Source organism: Phascolarctos cinereus, unplaced genomic scaffold, assembly GCF_003287225.1.
Source record: "Phascolarctos cinereus isolate Bilbo 61053 unplaced genomic scaffold, phaCin_HiC Scaffold_1;HRSCAF=81, whole genome shotgun sequence".
NCBI classification, from domain to species: Eukaryota; Metazoa; Chordata; class Mammalia; order Diprotodontia; family Phascolarctidae; genus Phascolarctos; species Phascolarctos cinereus.
The window spans coordinates 36,259,198-36,284,852 of NW_027555514.1; the positions used below are offsets into that span (position 1 = coordinate 36,259,198).

The window sequence follows — 25,655 nt, forward strand, 5'->3', positions numbered from 1 at the left end:
ATAGAACATTAAATTACAGCCATCAGCAGGATAGAACTTTTTGCAATTTACATTTTTTTAAATTCAATAAATTTTCTAGTGCATGTTTAATCAGGATAAGAAAAAAAATTTAGGAAAACACATTACTTTCTGATTCCAAATTATCTTCCTAAAATTGTATGCTATTTTTTTCACTTGGATTTTGCTTTAGTTCTGTTTTATAAATGAATTCTCTTATTTAAAATGTTAACTGTTAAATGTATTATTTGGAAATCAAGTATGATTCTTAAAAAACCACCATGAAGTAGATAAATTTGTAATGAAGAGTGAGGACAACTGAAAATCATTAAATACGTTTCTTGCCCATGTTTGCTGGAGTACAGGCACTCAGTCATAAGAAGGGGGTACTGTGCTTAAGTGTAAATGATGTGTGTAACAGGCCTCCCGAGAAGGACATTTTATCCTGATTCATGTCTTAAGTTAGGCAGGTCTGTGGCCAGGGCTGTCTCGAGGGATGCTGAGTCATTATGTCCTGTCTTTATTGTATTCAGACAAATGAATACAATTTATAGATCTTTTGAACTGTTTATTAAATTTAACACAACAATTATAGAAGACAAAGCTTTTAAATCTTTATAGTAGCATTTAGTGAAAAATCCTAAAGCAAAAATGCTTTTCTGCATAAAAACACATGGTTCCCCATAGCGTTCTGTGCAACTTATTTTGAACATGTCTGTTTCTTTTACTGTTAAATATTCATTACACATATGCATTGTGAGATTTTTAAAAATCATTTCAAGGTACAGTATTATATTTATTATATATTACGTCTACAAATTGACATGGAGCTTTATAAGGGACTCAGAAGATTGAGTGTATTTAGATCTAAAATAAAAGCCTATTTGCATAGATAGATTATCTTTCTTAGGGTGGTATCACTGCTGATTTTAAGTTAAACCAGTTTAAAACCCACTAGGTCTTCTCTCTATAAAGCTTATTATAAAACAGATGTTTGTGCATTAACAGCCCCACCCCCAGACCTTACTTGTAAACCTATTTTTGCCACAGTGACAGCCATGTACCTTTCTGATGTGACACACCCAGAGTGAAGCAGAGCCTTGGTCCAGGGAAAAATGATGCCAAAAGACCTTTTGCTTAGTTCATGTATAAGCATCACAATTTTGTTCCAGTTTAATCAGTTATATGCAAGAAAGACATGAGTATTCATTAGAAACGAAGGGAAGTTGGAATTCTCAAGCCATAAAATGACTAGTAGATTGTCATTTTTGTTTTTTGAATCACATAATTCAGATGAAATCTGAATGTTGAAAATTTGCTTTATATTGTTTCCAACAAAAGACAATTGACTTTCCTCTGTGCATGTCAAACCAGTGATGATTACACCTAACTGATTAACTTTCTGTGTCAACAGGAATAGAAATGTAAATATTAAATATAGTTAATTCTACTCACTTGAACACATCGAGAAAAATTTTTATTGACTATATTAACCCTAAAACATTTTAACCTGCCTAACTTCGGTTATATTAAAAATCAAGGATGTCAGTGAAACTCCGTTTCTTTTCACAATATAAAAAAATGTTTTAATGAGCTCATAAATAATTGCATCTTTATTGCTGTATTTTTAAAAGATCTATTTCTGTAGAAAAAATATTTATTACTTACAACTTAATACTTATTTTATAAATAGCAAAAATGAAGGGGACATAATTTCCCCAACTAACAGCAAGCATATTTTTCACTGCTTCTAGCTTTGTACCATTTAATCATTTACAAATCTTTGTGTAAAATTGTTTTAATACCTTAGTTACCAGACTGTTTTTTAAGTATAAAGTGAGCAGGTAGATGACATCTTTTAGCTTGATCATTGTAGCAGTTGCAGAAATCTCATATTAAACTCTCTTGCACCCTCTATTGTAATTTTTCAGTAGTACTGCACATATGTTCCCACTCCTGTATTGTCTTTGAACCTCTTCAAGTCCCCAAGAAACCTAACGTTTGGATAATTATTCTTATCAATAATTTATGTTGAATCATCCTGCCTCTTACATCTCCCTGCATATGTCACCCTGGGCAAGTCTCTTAACCTCTTGTTCCCCTCAGGCCATCCTGGTACCATGAATACTTTTCATGACATTTGTCAGCTTGCATTATTAGTAAAGGGAGTTTCCCCACCCTGAGCTCCCCATAAGGCTGGAACCACAGGTCTGGACTCCAAAATGGAAGTGCTAAAAAAGTCACATTTCACAACCTGCTTCTCTGGTCCAAGATAAGCTTTCCTTACCACCTTCCCTTTTTTTTTTTTAAAGGAAAAATCACAGGCAGGTACCGATCCCATGATTGTGGGCTACGGGGCTTTGAGCAGAAGTGGGACTCCTTCCTGCTCTTTTGTGAACCTCTCAGTGGTCTAGCATGGGTTTTTTCCCCTAATAACAGGAGAGCCTGGAGTTGCCCAGGCTAAAATGAAGAATTTATAACTGTGTGGAACAGATGTTTTCATAAACATTTGCTATAATTAATTTCAACTAGGGGATTGAAGGAACAAAGCAGTTTTTCCCTCTTCAAAACTTTATTGCCTTTTCCCTGTACAGCACACTCTGAAATCTTTGTTTTAATATTGTTAGAGAAACAAGTATAGGTTATTATTTAGTTGGTTTTTGGGAAAGAAATTCATATTTTTTCTTCTGTGCCATCATTTATATCATAAAATTATATATTTATTGTTACTTTGTATGAAAGGAATGTAAGTGTTAAATAAAGCCAAACCTTTAGTAACATCTGACAAGACCAAGACAGATTTAAATACAGCGGTCTCAGCTATTTAGTTCCTCATAAAGTTCTGAGAGATGTTAAGAGCTGTTTTCTAATTTATAAGACATGTATAGACTATATAAGCTTAACTTTTACGCCCTGTCATTAATGGTTTTTCTTTTTTTCTGAATGTAATGTCTTCTCTTCCTAGGTTACTAATCTTATCCTGCGGATGTGTCCTAGAGATGCTGGGTATACTTGTAGACCAGTCAGAATCTGAGTATTAAATACAGTGTCGCTAGTTTTTCTGTTCTTGAAAATCTACCACCATTTCTTTTAGTTTTAATTCCATTATTTGTAAAATCATTCTTACTATGAAGTCATTTAAAAAAACAAAAAGTAGGAACCTGAAAGTTTCTCGAGTAAACTTAATTTCATTGTTATCTATGTGAAAACTTAGTCTGCTACAAATATTTTTTAGTGGAACAGTATCTGGTCTGATCTGTCAACTCCAAAGAGTGTGAGGAAACATAGGTAGCTGTCATTAAAATTACATTTCAGCTTTCAATAACCATTTAATGAGTAGCATAATTATATAAGTAGGGTACCTCAAGTACTATACTCAATAATTAAAAATAATCTCATCTTTAAAGTGAAAGCTCTATAATTATTATTTGACTTAACCAGGACCACTGTTATGATCTCCTGTGGCACCTTAGATTGCTCAAAGTGGTTGGAAAGTATAAATTAAAATTGGAGAAATCATTAAATTATTAAGCTTTAACTATGCTAAAAATGAATGTAACATCATATTTGAAATTACATTATATGAATTAGGAATATGTAATGTGAGCAGGTTCTTGCCTATTAAATTTCTTAATTTCAAAGTTTAAACAATGTACTCAATAGTAGTTTTATGTCTTCATTTTTAAAAAAGAATCTTCAAATTTACAAAGATAATAAATTCAAGATAATTTGGGAGGAGAGAGAGAGAGCACAATGACAACTGGGTAGTGGAAGGGAAGAAATCAGGAAAAAATTTAGTAGTAAACCTGAGCCTTGAAGGAAGCCCCGGATTTCTAAACAGTAGTGAAAAGTGTACATTTACAGAATTTGGGAGTTATAAGGAGCTTTAGTGACCATCTCGTCCAAACCTCCTACCAGAAAAATTCCCTCTAGAACTGACCAGTTCATCATCCAACCTTTCCTTGAGAACCTCCAACGATTTCCAAGGCCAGTCATTGGATGGAATCCTGAGTCTGGGCAAGGGTGCAGTGTTTGCCTGGATGCCAGAGTATGTGAAGATGAGGAAGGTGATGGCAGTTTGGAGAGAAAGGCTGAGATCAGATTGTGAAGTATATTACACCAAGCAGAGGCATTTGAATTTTATCTTAGATGAATCCTTTAAATCTTTGCCTAAAGAGATTTTTTAAAAACTGTCCTTTAATTAAAGTCAATACATAGAATGAAATCCTGGCACAGGCAGGGAGGTATATTTAGTTTGCTGTCCTTGTTAAGTTGGTGCCAGGTGAGGTTTCCTCAATTAACTCATGTTTGTCTTTATTTCTTTAACTGGCAACTAAGACTCTTGTCAGTCAATAAGCATTTATTAAGTATTAATTATGTGCCAGGCATTGTACTAAGTAGGATACAAAGGAGGTAAAAGGAAACAATATGTAAATAATAGGTACCTACAAGAAATGTGTGGACTAATGGGAGGTAATTGCACAGGGAAGGCACTAACAGCTGGGAGGACCAGGAAAAGGCTCCTCAAGAAGGTAGCATTTTAGCTGAGTCTTGAAGGAAGTCCAGGAAACCTGTGAGGCAGAGATGAGGGCCTGGCATATTCTAGGAGTGGGGGACGACCTGTGGAGAGGCATAGATAGGAAATGGAGTGCCTCCTGGGAGGAGTAGCAAGGAGCCCAGTTAACAATTAAAGGGTGTGAAGGGGAGGGAGGACAATCTGTAACCAGATGGGAAAGAGAGGAAGGGTCTAGACTGTGAAATGCTTGAAATGCTAAAATAGAAGATTTTGTATTTAATCCTAAAAGTAAGAGGAAGGGGGTGTGAAATGACCAACACTTTAGGAAAATAACCTTGGCAGCTGTGGTAGTCCAGGTGACAGATCATAAGGGACTGAACTAGAGTGGTGGCTGTGTGAATGGAAAGTAGGGGAATCTAGATGAGAAATGCTGTGTCAATAGGCACAGGAGGATGGCACCATATTGGATTTCTGGGATGAGTGCTGCTGAAAAGTCAAGGATAACACTGACTTTTTGGGCCTGAATGACTAGAAGGATGCTGGTCCCTTTAGAAGTAAATAGGAAGTTTGGAAGAAGGAAGTGTTTTGGGCATATTGAGTTTATGATGTATATAGGGCATCCAGTTTGAGATATCTAAAAGATATTGGTAATACCAGGACTTGTAATGGGGAGTTTGTTAGGCACCTATGAGGTGTAAGGCACTGTGTAGGTCCTAATGCATACTATATGGGGGGGGGTGTCTCCCTATCACTTTCATGATCTTTTTAAATTGTCTCTTTGCTTTTCAAAGCCCTTCTTAACCTTGCCCCCTCCTACTTTCACAGTCTTCCTCTTTACTTTCTGCCACGCACTCTTTGATCTAGTGATTCTGTCCTTCTGACATGCTACCTGTGCCTCTGGACAACAAAGGCTGCCCCCAGTACCTGGAATGCTCTCCTACCTCATCTAGGCCACCTTGCTTCCTGGCTTCCTTTAAGACTCAATGAAAATCACATTTTTTTTTTCTTTTGGTGAGGCATTTGGGGTTAAGTGACTTGCCCAGGGTCACATAGCTAGTAAGCATCAGGTGTCTGAGGTCAAATTTGAACTCAGGTCCTCCTGACTCCAGGGTTGGTGCTCTATCTGCTGTGCCACCTAGCTGCCCCTAAAATTCCATTTTCTATAGGAAGCCTTTCCCAACACTTCTTAATTCTAGTACCTTACTTCTTTTCATTACTTCCTGTTTATCCGGTATATAGCTTGTTTGTACATATTTGTTTGCTTGTTGTCTCCCCCATTAGATTGTGAGCCCTTTGAGGGCAGGGACTGTCTTTGGCCTCTTTTTGCATCCCCAGTGCTTAGCACAGTGCCTGGGACATAGTGTCTGCTGTGTCCCAGGCACTTCATAAATGTCTATCTACTGACATGACAATCCATGAAGCAAAAAACAAACAAATAACTTCATTTCAGTTTGAATGAAGCCCCGTTCCTCTTCAGTAGTGACAACCACAAAAGAAGAAGAAAAGGAAGATGCCAAGAACCATAGTTTTTAGACCATCTATGAACATTTTCTTAATTGTAGCTGTTTTAAATGTGAGATCCTCCTCTGTTGACTCATAAGAGGACATAGCACTAAATCATACCATCATTGACTTTCTTGCTATAAACCAGAAAAGGAACTTGCCACTAAATGGAAGGATGGCCTAAAGTATGTCCTTCAAGAGGCAAATAAAGGACTTGAAGTTGGCCTTTTTATATGTCCAGTGGCAATAAGAAACAGCATTTCGTAGGACGCTTTTTTTTTTCATTGTAGTGTTCTTGATTTGCAAGGAGACGAGCATGAAGTGAATTGCAGTTTGTGTGCAAACGTCTAGTGCAGAGCATGAGGATGGAGAGAAATTCTAGGAAGAGTTTTTTTTTGTTTTTCTTTTTTTGCTTTTTGGTGAGGCAATCGGGGTTAAGTGACTTGCCCAAGGTCACACAGCTAGTAAGTGTGAGTGTCAAGTGTCTTGAGGCCAGATTTGAACTCAGTTCCTCCTGACTCCAAGGCCAGAGCTCTGTCCACTGTGCCACGTAGCTGCCCCTAGGAAGAGTTTTAAGACACTCCAAATTAAATGAACACATACTTAAATACTCAACAACTTCAATGCAAAGGTGAGCAGAGGTGATGAACATAATTTTGGAAAGCATGGGTCAGAAGTAAAAAGTGGAAAAGACTAAAGACTTGCGGAACAACAGAAGCTGCATCCCTTCCTATAAGGAATACTTTCTTCAAGATCAGAATTGGACACTGCTGGGTGTGACTAGTACTAAGTAACATTACAGAAAATGAAGTTGGCTGCATTCTTAGGAAAAAGTGATTATTAATGTAGAAGCCATTTCTACATCAGATATTTGTATACCAGCAAAGTTTTTAGAGCCAAGGTTTAAATGACTACTAGCTAATGAGAAACAATAAAAATGGAAGGAAGATAGGGCATCCAACTGAGAAGACATTTCAACAGGCTGTTTACCTTATATGAAACAATGTGACATAAGAAGTGGAGTGCTGGGCCTCTGTGGAATCCAGAAGATCTGTTGAAATCCTCCCTCTAACTTTAGCACTGTGCTCCAGGGCAAATCATTTAACCTCAGGTGCCTCAAGAAGGTGCTTAGATTCTACTTAGTCCTAGTATTCTCTGTGCTATTGAAGGGAGTTCTGTATGCTCACAAAATCGGAAGATCTATCATATAGTGTTTGCCTATTCACACCCCTCCACCCACTGGCCCACCCCTAAAAAAGGGAAATGGAAAAAAGAACAGATATAAACAACAAACTGACACTGTTTGCTACCCAAAGATCCTGTAAACCACTAGAGTGAGCAAACACATTATTGGTTTATGGATTTCTTTTTAGGCAGCTTGATGGCCTAGTCGATAGTATGTTGGACTTTGAGTCAGGAAGACTTGAGTTCAAATGCTGCCTGAGCTGCTTACTAGCTTTGTGACTCTAGGTAAGTCACTTAACCGATCCCAGTCTGTTTCCTCATCTGTATAATGGCAATAATAACACCTGTGTTACAGAGTTGTTCTTAGGAACAAGTGAAGTAGCATAAGTAAAGTGCTTTACAAACCTTAAAGTGCTCTATAAAAGCTCATTATTATCTTTTCCAAGCAGAGAGAAATTATATTCCTGGGCAACACAGGTTTAGAATATATATTTGTTTATAAAATCTTTCAGATGATGACAGTGGAAAACTGTGAGTAATATATTCTCTTAAAGCTGTTAGAGGCAGTGGGATGAAAAAATGAATTAGAGGAAGCCATTTTGAAAAACAAACCAACTAATCTATCTCAAGATATGAACATTTAAAAGTTAAACAGGAAGGACAACAAGCAAAAATGTCAAAGATGTATCAAAATTACTAGAATAAGTTGAAATGAAATTAATGAAAATTAAGGCAGGTGAGAGAAATGCCTGTTGTGTTAGGACAACTCTCTCATTATTGAGCATATATAGCCCAAGGAAGTAAAAAAAAAATCATAGAAATCCTTTTTTAAAAAAAAGTAGTAAATAACTAGAATCTCTCATAAGGATTTTGTGTCCACAATATATAAACAACAGACACAGCTAAGACCAAAATTCATTCACTAGTAGGTAAGTGGTCAATGAACATGAACAAATACTTTCAATTGAAGAATTTGAAAGTATTCAAAATCACATGAAAGAATGCTCCAGTTCACTACTAGTAAGAGAAATCCTAATCAAAACAGCTGTGAGTTTTCATTTGACGCCCTGCAAATTGGCAGAGATGACAACAGATGGGAATCATCCATGTTAAAAGGGTTATAGGAAGAGAACTACACTAGTGACTTGTTGATGGAGCTGTGAATCAGTACAACTGTTATGGAAAGCAGTTTGGAATTAGGCAGATAAAGGGACTAAAATATCCATATCCTTTGACCTAGAGATTGCTTGAGGTTTATACCTTACGGAGGCCATCATTGAGAAGAAAGTCACCATATTGATCAGAATATTTATACCCACACTTTTTATGATAGCAAAGAATCAGAAACAAAAGAGATGCTCATTGATTTGGAGAATAACTGAAAAAATGTGGTACATGAATGTAATGGAATATTACTGTGCTATAAGAAATGAGGTATATGATGAATAAAGAGAAGCATGGAAAGATTTATATGAACTGATGCAGAGTGAAGTGAGTAGAGCCAAGAAACAATATATGCAATGAATACAGCAATGTCAGTCAAAGAATAACCACACAGAAGAAGTAAATGCTGCAGAATTATGAAGAACAAACATAGCTAGAACATAGGGATAAGGGAAGCTATGGTGATATTAAAAAAATACATCAATAAAACTTATTTTAAAAAATGAAACAAATGGAATCAAAGTGGGTACCTATCATTTTGGGGAATGGCTAAAGAAACTATAATACATACTGCTTAGGGCAACCAGGTAGAGCAATGCAAAGAGTGCTGGGCCTGGAGTCAGTTCAAATCCAGCCTTAGGCACTTATTGTGCAACTCTGAAGAAGTCATTTAATTTCTGTCTATCTCAGTTTATTCATCTGTAAAATGAAGATAACAATAGCACAAACCTCCTATGGTTGTTGTGAGCATAAAATGAGAAAATATTTATAAGATACTTTGCAAATCTTAAAGTACTATAGAAATGTTTATCATGATGATGATGAGGCCATATAAGAGAAATTAACATGAAAAATTCAGAGAAACAGAAGAGTTTTATGAACCAGTGCTAAGAGAAGGGAAACAAAGTCAGGAGAGTAATATATACAATTACTCAAATGAATGAAACCATCATTAGAAGACAGCTGAACTCAGATTCAATGCAATGATCCAGCTTGGTCCCAGAGAACAAATAATGAGGCATAACTTTTCCTAGTGATACAAAATATATCCCTAAAAATAATTTTTTTTAAAAAATTAAATAATATACTTCTAGTGACTATTCAGTTTGCTTCAAAACTTTATTAACTGTGTCCAGCTTTCCCAGACTCCACAGGCAGCAATTAAAGAAGTGAAAAGTTTAGTTCTGTAGTTTTCTTTTCCTTAGAAATGTTTTCAAATTTTCTCCCTAAAGGAAATTCCTTATTTTGTTTGCCTTTTCTTGCTAGGGATTGTAACATGAAGAGTGTCACATGTGCTTCAGATTTAGTTGTGCTGTCAGTCAGTTTTGTTTTAATATTTTTCTTAATTATTCTTAGTGGGAATTTATCAGGCAAAGAAAGTAGTATAAAATACAAGAAGAAATCAATAAAACTAAAGGAAAATGAGGAGGGGGAAAAAAAAAGGAGATTCTTAGAGTATTTGTAAAGTAGAGCTTAAGCAATCAACAAAACCGCTTGGTACTGACTAAGAAATGGAGTAGTGGATCAGTGGGATAGGTTTGCAAGACAGAGTAGTCAGTGACTCTAGCAATCTATTTGATAAACCCGGAGACCCCAGCTTCTGGGATAAGAACTCAGTATTTGACAAAAACTGCTGGGAAAACTGGAAAAGACTATGGCAGAAACTAGGCAAAGACCCAAATCTCACACCATATACAAAAATAAAGTCAAAATGAGTTTGTTATTTAGATGTAAAGGCTTACATTATAAGCAAACTGGGAGAGCAAGGAATAGTTTACCTGTCAGATTTATGGAGGACAGAAGAATTTATGACCAAACAGGAGATAGAGAATATTATGAAATGCAAAATGGATAATTTTGATTACATTAAATTGAAAAGTTTTTACACAAACAAAGCCAATGCAGCCAAGATTAGGAGGGAAGCAGAAAACTGGGAAAGGATTTTTACAACCAGTGTCTCTGATAAGGGCCTCGTTTCTAAAATGTTTAGAGAACTAAGTCAAATTTATAAGAATTTACAAGTCATTCCCCAGTTGATAAATGGCCAAAGGATATGAACAGGCAGTTCTCAGATGGAGAAATTAAAGCCATCATGAAAAAATGCTCTAAATCACTGTTGATTAGAGAAATGCAAATCAAAAGAACTCTGAGGTACCACATCACACCTATCAGATTGGCCAACCTGACAAAACAGGAAAATGATAAATGTTGGAGAAGATGTGGGAAAATTGGAACATTAATGCATTGCTGGTGAAGTTGTGAACTGATCCAGTCATTTTGGAGAGCAATTTGGAACTATCCCCAAAGGGCTATAAAAATGTGCATACCTTTTGACCCAGCAATGGCACTTGTAGGGCTGTATCCGTATCCCAAAGAGATCATAAAAATGGGAAAGGGACCCACATGTACAAAAGTATTTATAGCGGCTTTTTTTTTTGTGGTGGCAAAGAATTGGAAATTGAGAGGATGCCCATCAATTGAGGAATGGTTGAGCAAGTTGTGGCATATGAATGTAATGGAATACTATTGTGTTATAAGAAATGATGAGCAGGCAGACTTCAGAAAAACCTGGAAAGACTTGTATAGACTGACGCTCAGTGAAATGAGCAGAACCAGGGGAACATTGTACACAGTAACAGCCACGTTGTGTGATGACTAACTTTGATAGACTTAGCTCTTCTCAGCAATGCAAGGATCTAAGACATCTCCAAAGTCTCATGATGGAAAATGCTATCCACATCCAGAGAAAGAACTATGGAGTTCGAATGCAGATCGAAGCACACCTTTTGATCTTTTTTTTTCCTTCTGTTTTGTTTTGTTTCCTTTCTTGTGGTTCCTCTTATTGGTTCTAATTCTTCCTTACAACATGACTAATGTGAAAATATGTTTAATAGAAATATGTATGTATAGCCTTTATCAGATTTCACGCTGTCTTGGGGAGGAAGGGGGAGAAAAATTTAAAACTCAAAAGCTTATGAAAGTGATTATTGATAACTCAAAATAAATTAATAAAAAAATACAGTAGAGCTTAACTGGAATGCCTATTAGATACATCACACTGTATATCCTAGAGAGATTTCTCAAACGTAATACATCCAAAACTGAATTCATTAGCTTTTGCACCAGACTTATCCCTTTTCCACCTTGATCCCTCCATCTCTTACCCCATACATCCAGTCAGTTGTCACATATTGTCATTTCTACTTTCAAGATACTTCTTGCATGTAACTCCTCTCCATTCACCTTAGTTCAGACCCTCATTGACTCCTGCCTAGGTTTATTACACAGTCCTTCTACTTTGTATCCCTTCGTCCAGTCTTTTCTCACTCCAGCCATCCTCCACATTGCTGCCAAAGGAATTTTCTTTTATCAGAACTTTTTCCTAGTCTCTCCTCCATGCAATAAATTTCAGTAGTTTCCTGTTGTTCCTAAAACCAAATATAAACTCCTGCTTAACATTGGAAGCCCTTCCAAACCTGGCTTCAGCCTCTTTTTTCAGGCTTATTGGACATTGCTCCCTCCCTTACATTCTCTGACCAAGCCCCACTGGCCTTTCCTTGGTTCCTCTTCCGTGACCTTGCATCCTCTGTCTCTGTGCCTTTGCATTCACTGTCCAACATGCTTGGAAATTTATTGTATCCTCACATCCAACTCATAGAATCTCATGTTTCCTTCAAGATGCAGCTCAAGCATTTCCTGAGCCCCTAAAATGCCCTCTCTCCCAAACTACCTTGTGTTTAACCACTTTGTATTTATTTGTATTTTTTATTTGTTCTTCATACACTTCTTCCTTTGCTATCTTTCCAAGTGGAATATAAGCTGCTTGTTGATAAGAATTTTTTCATTAATTTTATTATTGTTAAGAATAATACAGTACTACTATCCTTAAGGGTAATATAGCACTAGTAGGTACCCAGTGCTTGGCACACAGTAGGTACTTATTAAATGCTTGTTGTTTAAGTGAATTGATGGTTAGTTCCTTCAGCTAATATATTTTGAAGACAAAGTTGTAATGATTATGAAATAGTCTGAAACACTGCAGACCCTGCTGATTGAATTCCACAAGCATTCAAAAGTGTTTGTTCTAACTGTCCACATAGGAAAAATCTAGTCGATGAAGACTGCCTGGCATCCATATTATGATGAATGAACAGCTTGTTGAGCTCTTCCATCAGTATATGAATGTTAGATAGACACTACATTTAGGCCATGAGTTGTCTAGCCGGAGAGGGTAGATGGCGAGAAACAGACAGACATAGATGGATAGGTGGATGGAAAAATGAGCATTTATTAAGTGCCTGCAGTGTGCCAGCACTGTGTTAACTAAATTTTGAGGATATAAATACAACCAAATAAAACAGTCTCTCCCCTCAAGGATTTTATATTCTAATAGGGCAAGATAGCATGTAAAGAGGACCTGGAAACTCAGGGTAGAGTAGTGGAAAGTGTACTTGGATAGGGTCATAGCAGCTGGCCTGGATGTAGAAAAGTTCAGAGAAGTGACGTAGCTGAAGCTCTCATGAAATGAGTAGGATACCCACCAAGTAGGACAGTGGGACTCAGGGCAGATGTTTCTCCAAGGTGGAAAGGCAGGTAGCAAAGAGGTGAAGAAGGCCAGAGAGTTGAGTCAGCTTGAAGTATCCTGCATTGCCTTTAGAAGATGATGTGTGCTTTTAATGACTCCAGAATTCTCCATGAAACAAAGGCCCACCTTTCAAAAATCAGTAATCATCCATTAAAGCTATGTGGCTGCAGTGAATGGAAGGATCAACAAAGAATGGAAGTTGCAAGGAACCCAGCAAGCGGGGATCCATCAGCACCCACACAGTGTTATGAGACTCAGAGAGAAGCCCTTCCCTTTTGGAGAGACCCCACAAAAACTGACCAGGGCACCTGGACAGGAGTTGCTGAGGAAGCATGAGTATGAATTGGGTTAGAATTGTTGGCTCCTGTTAGAGGGGCAAAGGAGGGATCTACTTTGTTGAGATGTTAGAAGGATTGAAGTTTGCCTCTTAGAAAGAAAGTAGACTTCCTAAAGAGTTTCCTGATTTAAAGTGCCTATTTCTAAAGATTTAAAAAGACTACTGAACCTCTTTCAAAATATGAAATGTTTAAATTAATAAAATAATTCATTCAAAGGGAATCGGCACTAGAATAATTCTAACCCACTCTTTTTCTTGGAATGGAAATGAAGATCAAAAAGATTATGTAACTTGCCAAGGTCAGAAAGCTCGTAGTGGCAGAAGCCAGTAGTACCTCAGTCATCTCAGAATCAATGCTTTCAAATTGTGGTGCTGGAGAAGACTATTGAGAGTCCCTTGGACAGCAAGGAGATCCAATCAGTCAATACTTAAAGAAATCAATTCAGGCTATTCACTGGAAGGTCAAATACTGACGCTGGGGCTTTACTACTTTTGCCATATAACGAGAAGACAGGACTCATTGGGAAAGATTGAAGGCAAAAGGAAAAAAGGACAGCAGAGTTTGAGATGGATAGTGTCATGGAAACAACAAATGTGAATTTGGACAGACTTTGAGAGATAATGGGGAGTAGAAGGGCCTGGCATGTTTTGTTCCATGGAGTCATGAAGAGTTGGGCATGAGTGAATGGCTGACCAACTCCTGGCTCCAGGCTCAAGCTTTATTTCCCTCTACCCCATTCCCTGCTGTCACACTAAGTGAAGTGATTCATCAAGATTCTCATGGTGGAGGTTGGTGCTCCCTTATTGTATTAAGTTCATGGAAGTTAGCTGTAGGGACACATGATTTTTTATGTCATCACTGCTCAAAAGTCTAGTTCAATGGCCAACAAAAGATGACAATGTCAGATCTATTTAAAGGGCTTATAATTGATAGAGCCTGAAGTTCAGGCCGTGCTGATGATGAACTAGCTATCTATCCATTGTGTAGAAATTACTGTATTGCCCTTTCTGCTAATAGACATTTATCTCATTTGTGCCTGTTAGTAATTTACAGGACAATTTACTTTTGATAATACCAGTGTCCAAATTAAAAAAGCAACCATTTGTTCTCAGGAGTAATGTCCATCCCCAGGACACTCAAGCAATATAGCTAACATATGTGTGTGCGTAATCACCCACATGTATAGGTGTGTATATATGTATACATCTATATTGCTTTTGCTTTTTCTCTTTTATTTCTAAGCATTTTGCAATTTTTTCTTTTCTAGGTGAATCCAATGAAAATGGAAGAATAAATCCTACGCAGATTCCGATGGAACTTTTATTTCCTACAGGTAGGACCTGTGTCTGTCATATAGTTCTTGCATACCTTTTCCTTTCAGTAGCAGTGTTTAGCAGTGCTAAGGCTTTCTGTTTGCATTTGATAATATTTCCTGCTAATAAACTACTCAAGCTTTTATACTATTAGTCCGCTGATCTCAAGAGAATTTAAAGAAAGCACAAAAGGAATTCACGATGGTATTAAATGCTATTTGTCAACATTTCCTTTGGGGTCTTGTCAGGAAATAGGGCAGCATTACATTTTGCTCAATGGCAGAATAATACACTGGTGAATAAAACATGTACTACTTGAACTTTTGTTAGTGTTTTTCTCCCAACTTGAATTTTGGTTGAGTAAATGGTTGAGCATGGTTATGCTTGGTAGAGAATATAGGGGAGATAGTAGGATCTTTTTTCTCATAAAACTGATAAAAAGGGTTAAATGCTGGGTCTCATTTTCTCGAAAATACCATATAAATACGCAGATAAATTACTGAGGCAGTAATACCTGAAAAATGACATTTAGTTTGCAGCCCTTTATCTCCATGAGTGATTGATTCTCTTGACTTATTTTTAATGGCAGTATAAATTCACTATGAAAATATGGACTATGATCACAGATTTTATAGATTTAGCATATTTTAAGCAGTTAATCAGCAAACATTTATTAAGTACCTACAGTATACTAAGCACTATGCCAGATGAAGGGAATACAAAGAGAAATGAAAATAGTCCCTGCCCCTGAGGAATTTCCATTTGTTCTGTCAGTCAAGAGAACAAGTACAAAATTCGTATGAAATAAATACAAAGTAATTTTGAAAAAGATTTTCTGCGGTTAGGGGCGTCAGGAAAGGATTCATACACAAAGAATTGTTTGCAGAAAGTGAGGAATCTAAGATGGACAGGAGAAGGAAAAATGCCGTCTATGTAAGACAGACCAAAGGCATACATGAGAGGTGTGATCCTGTGTGTGCCAGGACACCAGTTTGGATGGAACATATGAGTTGTCTAAGAGAGGGATATGTAATAACACTAGCAGGTAGGTTGGGACAAAGTTGTGAAGGATTTTAAATGCCAAAAAGGAGGTAGAAATATACTACTGCTCATCAGCTTCTTTGTGTTGTAATTACCGCTATAGATTTTATTTCCCCATATGTTGTAATTATTTGTGTTTGTTTATTATTTCAGCATTATTGAGATTATAAACTTCTGGTAGGCAGGCTACTCTCTTTCTTACACTTCCTTATGTCCCCCTCTCCTCCCTCCCAGTCTCTGGTAAATCCAGTTTTTGACTAGAAGAATAAATAAAGAAGGGCCTCCATAGCGCCCCGAAATTAAGTTATTGTGTAAGCTCTCAATCTTCTTCCATCAGTAATGTAAACTGGAGTCCATGCTTGTGACTATGATTTATAACACAAATAATTGCTCTACTATCACATGTAGCAGCTCTTCTCCTGATGAACCCTACTTAAAGGCAGCTAGATTTTGGGTTTGGGGTTATATAATCCCTTTGCAGTACTACACTTGAAGAACAACTAACAGCCATTAATGCTTTGAGTAGAGTAGTGGAGCCTTTATGGAAGGCCTTAGATTAAGATTGTTAGATTATTGCTGTTCTCTGGCGTTTTCCACCTTTCGTATAGTAAAGTGCACCTTCATATACATAAGCCTGTTCAAATTACTATTTGTGCAATGACAGTGACATGCTCACTATGGGGCAACTCCAGATAGAGAACATCAGTGAAGTTCATGTCACGATGATGTCATTGGGCTTTTGCACAATGTAAGGTTAGACTCCTCTAGTTAAATTTTCTTAAGTTTTATGCTTACTGCAAAGTGTGCTAATGCACACTAGCAAGGCAGCATGAGCCTGAGAGCCTGCAGCCTCTATCTTGTCATCATCGTCATTGTGGCTAGCATTTAAATAGCGCCTCCTATGTTCCAGGCACTGTGTTAAGTGCTGTACAATCATCATCTCACGTGGTCCTCACAACAACCCTGGGAGGTAAGTGCTATTATTATCCCCAGTTTACAGTTGGAGAAACTGAGGCAAGCAGAGATGAAGTGACTTGCTTAGGTCACACAGCTAGTCTGGGGCCAGATTTGAATTCAGGTCTGTCTAATTCCAGGCCCAGTACTCCATTGTCTGTGGCACTGAGCAGCCTCATCATAACAATCCGTGTCATAAATGTGTCCAGTGATATGACACGAGGGAGTTCTTTAAGCAAATGCCACTGCAGGAAGCTCTTAATGATCATGAGGGAGCCACGTGCAGGCTTTACTATAGCTCAAGCAGCCCTGTTGAGATGGATCGACGTGCTTTGTGTCTTTAGGACTGTACTCGTGTCTCATTGAAGAGGGTATAATTGAAGTCTTTGACTCCGCCATACTTGGACTGAGCCATAGTGGAAAGATAGCTGAAGAAAGAATCAGGGGACTAATAGTCCAGAATCAGTCACTAATTAACTGTAAGAGTGTTGGCATGTAACTACTTTCATGTGCCATGGTTTCCAATCTTTCTAATGGAAGTAATACAGACCATGCCCTGTTACAGGGCTGGTCTGTTACATACAAAAACACTTTGAAAACCACAAAGTGACATAAAAATGGATAAAAGTATTATTATTATTATTATTACTACTACAACTATAAAATCAGTAGTAACTAAAAAAAGAATCAGGGATGTGTTTAAACCAGAGCAGGGGGTTGGGGGGAAAATCCCATGTAGTTGTTGTAAATTTTGTTGACAAATTATATTTTACTATATTGGTAGTTTTGCTAATTACAGTAAATAAGAGATATATTATAAAGCACCCACTCAAGAGAAATGTGATAATATGAAAGCAGAGTATTAAGTTGCAGTTTCTTTTGTCCTTGTGTAGTTTGAAGATTAAAGTATTTCAGCTGCAAGTATTACTGAATGATAATTGTGTTTTGAAAGTGAAGGTTCCAATATAACTTTGCACAATAATACTAAAGTTGTTAACTAATATATTTTTAATCAATGCCTGTCATTGTTTTAGCGTTAGAACATTAATTTATCGTGGTAATTAAAAAAGGCAAGATAAAAAGCTAAGGTAGTTCAGTATATAGAAACTGGCTTTTAATAGTTGGCAGGCCAGCACTGTTATTAAATAGTATTATAGTATTTAAGGTGTGAAATGAATATTTTCTGCTCAGTAGGCAATAGCTTCTCTAATATAATGAGCTTAGTTGTAAATTTGACACTTGGGTTAAATGTGGAAAAATTCACAGAAGCACAGCTCTGGGTTTTATTTTCCTATCAAAGTTAACAGATAAATTGATACAAAACTACACTGTGATGACAATAGGAGGTTTTTTGTGAAATCTGGTCTTGAAAATGGAAATTATTTTGCTATAATCATGATTCTCTTAAGCTTTACATAAAGTTATTAGTTCACATTAAACTAGTAAACTAGTATATTTATCTAAACTAATTAGAAAATTTATATTGATAGTAGTTTGAGATAATGTTCAGAAAGTTCAGTTCTCTAACTGCCTTCCACTTTCTTTTCTGGTATTCAGGTAGGGGCTAAAATCCCATCTCCTCCTTGGAATTTATTTACCTCAGCTAATTGGAAAACAGTCCAATAAGTGGTTAAGTCAAGCCATCTTCGTCCTATCAAAGCACACAAGTTCTGTGGCTTCCTCTTTGCTTACCACTTCACAAAATACACTTAAACTTTTGCATATATCCAGTGCTAAGCCTTAATATATATTTATTGGTCTCTGTGTTTATTGGTATTTTTTTATTCATTCATTCATTTGTTCATTCGTTTTCCATGCATGTGTTTTCATGAATCCACAGAATTCATATGAGGAAACCCTCTTTGCCAGTGCAGATTCACACCTATTCTGTAACTCACTCACTGTCCTAGATGTCGTGTGGAGCACCCACGTTAAATGACTGGCTCAGGGTCAGACCTACAGCATGTGGCAGAATCTGGACTTTCATTCAGGTTTGCTGACTCTGAGGTTGGCATTCTATCCCTGCACCACATCGCCTTTCATTTATAAATCTATTCATATTAATGTTACCGTACATTAGTGTACACTGATGTTATAAAACCAGAAGACATAGCTCATGTCTTTTTAATAGCACCTGCTTATTATAATGTATATTATTAAATTGTGAGTACCAAGAATCCTTTCCATTTTACTAATATAAACTACTTCTGAATGGAAAAGTGAGAAGGCAAATTGTGGTAATTATGATAATAGCTAACGTTTTTATAGTGCCTAGTATGTGTTAAGTGCATTACAATTATTATCTCAAAATGATCCTGAGAACAACCCTAGGAGGTAGGTGCTATTATTACCCCCATTTTACAGATGAAGAAACTGAGAGAGAGGTGAAGTAACTTGCCCAGGATCACATAGGTAGTAAGTGTTTGAGGCTTTGAACTCGGACCTTCTTGACTCCAAACCCCTCTGCTCCAGCCACTGTATCACCTAGCAAAGTAAACTTCTGGTATGAAACTCTCAATCTCTAAAATATTATATGTGTGAACTTAAGAAAATTTAAGTACATACTTAAGAAAAGTGTATTTGGTTGTGTTCCAGTCAGTTTTTAGGTGCAGTTTTGGGCTTCCAGTAAGATTAGTTTGGAGATGTGTGTTTATATGAATAGCTATAAGTCTGAAAAACAATGAGAAAAGCATTAAAAAGTTGACTGATCCTATTGATATGATACTTGGGTTTTTAGACTAATATGTTTGCCCTCAAATGCCATTATAAACTAGGTGATTTAATTTGGATACAGTTGTTTTAAAACCTGCACATCAGATAGAGTACAATTTCCTCTAACTCATAAAGGTAATGCTTGATTTCTAAGCGAAATGCGGATAAATAGAACAGATTATTGGAGGTTGTTACTGAAATCTAATCGTAATTCTTCTAACTCTGTTGCAAATTAGGTGTTTTGCAATTAAAAAGAAGAAAAAAAAAGTTAGAAATCCAAAAGTCATAAAATGTATTAGTTTTCTGAAATATGTTTAGTTTTTTCACAAGACCTATATGGGGAGGTCTTTTCTTTTTCAAATCCTCTGAGTTTTCTCCATACATGCAGCTGAAAACCTTGCTAGGTATGAGGGTGGAAACAGTTTCCTGCTTCAGCAGTTTACAATGGGTATTGGACTTCAGCCTCACTGACTGCAATGCAGTGCCATGAGAAAGAGGGAATATTGTCTGCCTCTCTCCTTTCCCAAGGGCAGCTGACCTTCTCCTCGCCAAAGAGGCGAGCCCCTTGCCAGCACATATAACTACAGACTATTACATTAATCTGTTTAGCCTCAGTACCAGCTGCTTGCATGTTTTTAATTATCTTATTAGATGGTATAACAGTGACCTATGAAATAAAATGAAGGTGAGCATTTTTTTAAACTTTACATTTTGCATTCTCTTTTTCTAAATATATTTAGTGAACTAATTCTAACCCTTTCCCAAAGTCATAAGTGCCAGAAAGTCTATGTAGTTTTTGAATAAACCTAATATGGCAAGGATGCCACATTTTGCAAAATGAGATTTCCACAGTATTGTCATTGTCAACATAAAAAAACTTAGTTCTTCATTTTTGTCCCATTTATGGGCAATATTTAGGTTGTGTTTGTATAATGTGAAAATTGGAATGCACTTGGTCTAACAGTCAATCCAAAGGGAGTAAATCAGTGAGACCAGTTATTTGGAATTGAATACACAAGAGAAAACATTGCTTACTTTTCAGACTTCATTTTGGTTTTGTGAGGATATAACTTAGATTTATAGTAGAATATTTCTTAATAAATTTATAGATTCCACTTAGCTCTAATTTCTAGTTTATATATTTACATAATGAATTATTATTGTAACAAAATTATCATTGGCATATTATAATGGCAATTATTTTCCTTACCTATGTTGCTAAGAACAACATTACTTGCTAGATATTGACAGTAGGAAAGACTACAAATGACATTCAATCTTTCAAATTAATACAAATTATTGATTGGCAGATTTGGTTTCCTTGCCTGCAAACTGAGAGATCTGACTATTCAGGGAGGCAGTCCTGGTGGCATGTTTTAAGAACATCACTAGATGGGGCACCTAGGTGGCGCAGTGAATAGAGCACCAGCCCTGGAGTCAGGACGACCTGAGTTCAAATCCGGCCTCACACATAATATTTCCTAGCTGTGTGACTCTGGGCAAGTCACTTAACCCCAATTGCCTCACTTCAAAAAAAAAAGAAAGACTATCGCTGGAGGTACAAAGCTATAAGTATTCTGTTTATGTAAGGTAATATAAGTGTAATGAGACTTAAATTACTAAATATAGCACCAGGAGAATGAAAGTGTTATGGAATTCGATCTTACAACTATTTGAAAGTTATATGAATTCTTTCCTTAAATTTTTTTTTCTTCTACAGCTTATATTTCTCTATGAAATAAATATTTTTCTTTTAAAACATATACTTTAATTTCTTATAACAGAGTAACCTTTGTGTGTGTGTGGCCAAAACACTTCTTTTTAGAAAGAATTTTTTTGGGAAGAAATGACTTAGCTTAATTAAATTCTTCAGCTCTTCCGACATGACCCTGACATAGACTTGATTCAGTGAGAAATTACTTCATAGGAAGCCTCTAAAATTGTTGATTAATTTTCAGCTTCTCATAAGTGATGGCTGATTAAATTGTTGCACCGTTCAGTTATTGTCAATGAATTGGATGTTGCCTAGTGATGATCTTTTTTTGATTTTCTGATTTTTACGTCAAGGGACCCCTAAATGTTTTCTATCATTTAATTTTGTTCCTTTCCATTGACTGAACCTTAGATAAAGATTGTTATCCTCATTAAGTAGAACTTAATTTTATTAATGATATGTGAAAGTTGCTTTAAAATATTTTTTTAAATTTTTATTTAACCTTTTTCAATTAGCAAGCATTTGTTTTCTGTTCTCATATTATCTGACCCCAAATTGAAAACAAAATTAAAAAAAAAAACAAATAAATATTTAAAGTCAAGCAAAACAAATTCCCACACTGATCATGTCCAGAAGTAGGTCTCATTCTACATCTTGAATCTGTTACTTCTGTCAGGAAGTATTGTGTATAACACTAGTGATCTGTGCTTGATACAATTTATTTCTGCCTCCCTGCTTCTCTACACTTCCTCTTGCCCATACACTAATCACAGATTTCTATTCTTCTTTCTTTTAAAATCCTTTTTCATAATCCATCTCCAAGGTTGGTATTTGGTTTGCTCATCACTTATCCATCCTTGAGTCTGTCATCTTTCTCATTTCACCCTCTTCCCTTTACATTTTCTTCCTTTTTCTCTGCTGAATTGAATGATTTTCTATATCAAACATTATGTGTGTGGAATACAGGCTAGGACCCAGCTGATCTCTCCCAACATTCCCCTCCAAACGACTTTCAAATAACTCCTCAAATCAAATTTTGGAGCAGCAGATTCAACTAAAGTTCAGAGAGAGACATTTTTCCAGTCTAAGACAACTTAGGAGGTCTGCAGGATAGGTCTGTGTAACCTGGGGTGGGTGCAGGTCTGGAGCACAGCAGAAGTACTAGCCTTGGGCCTTGCAGGCAGCTATAACGCAACAGAAGCAACAGCAGCTTTGGGAGTTCTCAGTACAGAGATGGTGAGGGGTTTGAACAACTGGTCAGAAAGAGATTACAGGGGACCCTTTGCTGGCACTGAGAGCCACCGGCATTGATTGGCAATTCTATTCCCCATGAACAGTCCAGAGTCACAGTTCCAGCATTCAAGTGTGGTGCTAATACTTATGGACACAGAAGAGCAGAGGACCTGATCACACCTCTAGGACCAAGAGGAACACAAGTACTTACTGCTTCGAGGGAACAGGGCCCTTTCCTGGGATAAGGCCAGAGCACAGACCAGAAGAGCAGTGATCACACCTTTCCCAGGATAAGACCACCTTGGAAGCACTGAAAACTTGCACACCCCTAGAACTAGCTCTGAAAACAGCAGTCAAAAAAAGCCTGAAGCTTGGGACAGTGTCTTCCCACATCCCTAGGTAAGCAGAGCTCAGCAGCAAATAACAAAAAAGAACTTGACCATAAAAAGCTAATGTAGTGGCAAGGAAGACCAAGATATGAACTTAGAAGAAGATAACAGTGTGAAAACAGCTAAAAGCAAAGCCTCAAAAATGCTAATTGGACCCAAGGCCAGCAAGAATTCTTGGAAGAGTTAAAGAAATAGATAAGAATGGTAGAGGAAAAATTGGGAAAAGAAATGAGAATGATGCAAGAAAATTATGAAAAGAGAATTAACTGCTTGGTAAAAGAGGCACAGAAAATACTAAAGAAAATAACACCTTGAAAAACAGAATTGACCTCATGGTAAAGAAGGCACAAAACTATACTGAAGAAAAGAACTCCTTTTTAAATGTGTAATAGGCCAAATGGAAAAAGAGGTCCAAAAATTCACTGAAGAAAAGAACTGCTTAAAAGTTAGGATTGGGCAAAGTGGAAATTCATGACTCTATGGGACTTCAAGAAACAAAAAAGAGCCTAGACATCATTTTTCAAGAAAATTATCTAGGAAAACTGCCCTGATATATGAAATTCAAAGAGTCTAGTGATCATTTCTTGAAAGAGATCACTAAATGAAAACTCCCAGGAATGTTGTAGCCCAATTCCAGAACTCTTACATCAAGGATAAAATATTGTAAGCAGCCAGAAAGAACAATTCAAGTATCATGGAGCCACAGTCAGGATCACACAAGATTTAGCAGCTTCCGCATTAAAGGAGTGGAGGTCTTGGAATATGATGTTTCAGAGGTCAAAGGATCTAGGATTACAACCATGATTAACCCACCCAGCAAAACTGAGTGTAAACCTTCAGGGGGGAAATGGACATTTCATGAAATAGAAAGCTTACCAACATTCTTGGTGAAGATGCCAGAGTTGATTAGAAAATTTGTCATTCATACAGAAGACTCAAGAGAAGCATGGACTTGAAACTGTTGACATTCATTTATAGAAAGAACTCTATTATTATTAGGACAGTTAGAAGGTGTCTACCTAGTTAGAAGGTGTTTACATAGATACGTGGCAAAGGTGTTAGTCAATTATGTTTGGAAGATTTCCAAAGAAAGAAAGTAGAGGTGAGAAAGAGGGATACAGTGGGGAGTAAGGGGATGGGAGAGATAGAACGGGGAATTTATTTTTTTATTTTTTTTTATTTTCTTTGCATAAAGGAGCTATGTAAGGAATAGCTTTTACAGCATAGGGGTAAGTAGTGGGCAATGCTTGAACCTCACTTTGGAATTAGGGATTTGTTCTATCTGCAGTTTCCTTTTTGGTCCTAAGAAATCTGTCATTCAGTCAGTCAAGAAACACTTTGTAAATGCCAGGCCAGTCCCTGTGCTAATTATGAGGGTTATAAAAAAAGGCATATGATGGAAGGCCATCTGAAAGGGATGGCATCTGCATATGTGGGGACCAGCAGAGACCTCCTCCAGAGACCTCTGAGCTTTGAGCTGAGACTTATGGAGTCCGTGGAATCTCAAGTGTAGAGTTAAAGATGGAAAGCATTCCAGGTATGGAGATCAGCCAGTACAGAGGCCCAGAGAAGGCAATGGAAGGCATGAGAACTGCATGTACACTCTCATAACCAGAATGTCAAGGGAGTGCTCAGAGGGAAATAAAGTATAAGGGGGTAGGTTATGAAGTGCCTTCAATGCCATATAGAAGAGTTTATCTTTGATTCTGGAGGCCATGGAGAACCACTGAAGTTATTGTATTCATGATTTCTTGAAAGTTGTTTTCCATTCCCTTTTTTCAGACTTGACCTTCAGATTGTCCAGTAATTAATTCTTGGACTTCTTTTCCTTGATTTTTTCACCCAGTCATTTCCTTCTGGTATGAGCTACTTTGTATTTTCTTCTATTTTTTCAGTCTTTTGCCTTTAATATTTTTTATTGACTCACGTAGTCATTAACTACTGTTTGGTCCATTTTAAATTTAAAGGAGTTTTTACTTGGGTGCTGCTATTTTCTTATTACTTTTCTCTGTAGTAAAAATGCAAAGTACATCTGACTTAAATATTTATAACGTGGCTTATTAAAAATCTAGCCAATACAAAAATTTGTCATAGCAAGGAGTATACTTTTCAGTGGCAGTCATACAAGGTACCTTGTTTTCATTTACTGGTGCCCCACTCCATACAGAATCACTGATGTATGTGCATTCCATATGAAAACTTTGCATAATACTTTCATATGCCCACATCACAAAAAGCATTCCTTTCATTAAAATAGTCATACAGTTATCGATATCTGCAACTAAAACATTTTACACCTTTAAAAATCAGCTCAGAGTATCTGGCAAGCACCAGCAGAACCATTTTAAACTAAGGATATATGAAGTTTGAAATGTAACTCATCCACTTGTTGCCAACAAAGCTTTGTCCTGTCACCAGAACCCTTGTATTGTGTATAATGCAGGAGTAATTAACTTCATAAGCTTTAAAGCAAACCTTAGACATGCCTTGATTTTCCTTCTGACACACCATACCCAGGAAATCACTAGCATGATACACTTTAGAAAGTTTTAAGTAATTTAGTGTGGTGACCTGAACAAAAGCTGACATATTTTACCTAATAAAAGTCTGTAGGGTTTTGTGAGCTCCTCCATGGCGGGGACTGGACTGTCTTTTGCCTTTCTTGGTCTCCCCAGTGCTTAGCCAATGCATGGCATATGGTAAGCCCTTCATAAATGTTCATTGACCAACTCACTTTATCTGAAAAGCATTTCATACTACTTAATTTGGGCAAATGCAAATTGCCTTTTTTCAAATTAGAGCTTCGTAGTAGCACATTGCATGATTGATTGATAATATTCAGCAGACTTAAATCTTGGATTTTCTGTTTTAAGAAGGATTTTTGTACTCGAGGTTTTTTATACAAATCTATAGTATGATATATGCTTTATTAAAATAGATGCCTCAATTATACTTTTTTCCAAGTTTTTCTACCTAGCTGGAGAACTTTGGTTAGTTTCAATTGAAAAGGG

The 25,655-nt window shown here is 36.7% G+C and overlaps 1 protein-coding gene across 1 annotated transcript in view; it reads left to right on the forward strand.

Moving 5' to 3' along the window:
• The window catches only part of TBC1D5 (TBC1 domain family member 5), a 613,691-nt gene that overhangs the window by 308,278 nt on the left and 279,758 nt on the right, over positions 1–25,655 (forward strand). Inside the window, 2 exon segments of the mRNA XM_078151425.1 lie at positions 14,556–14,588; positions 14,591–14,621. Coding sequence (XP_078007551.1) covers positions 14,556–14,588; positions 14,591–14,621 — 64 coding nt within the window.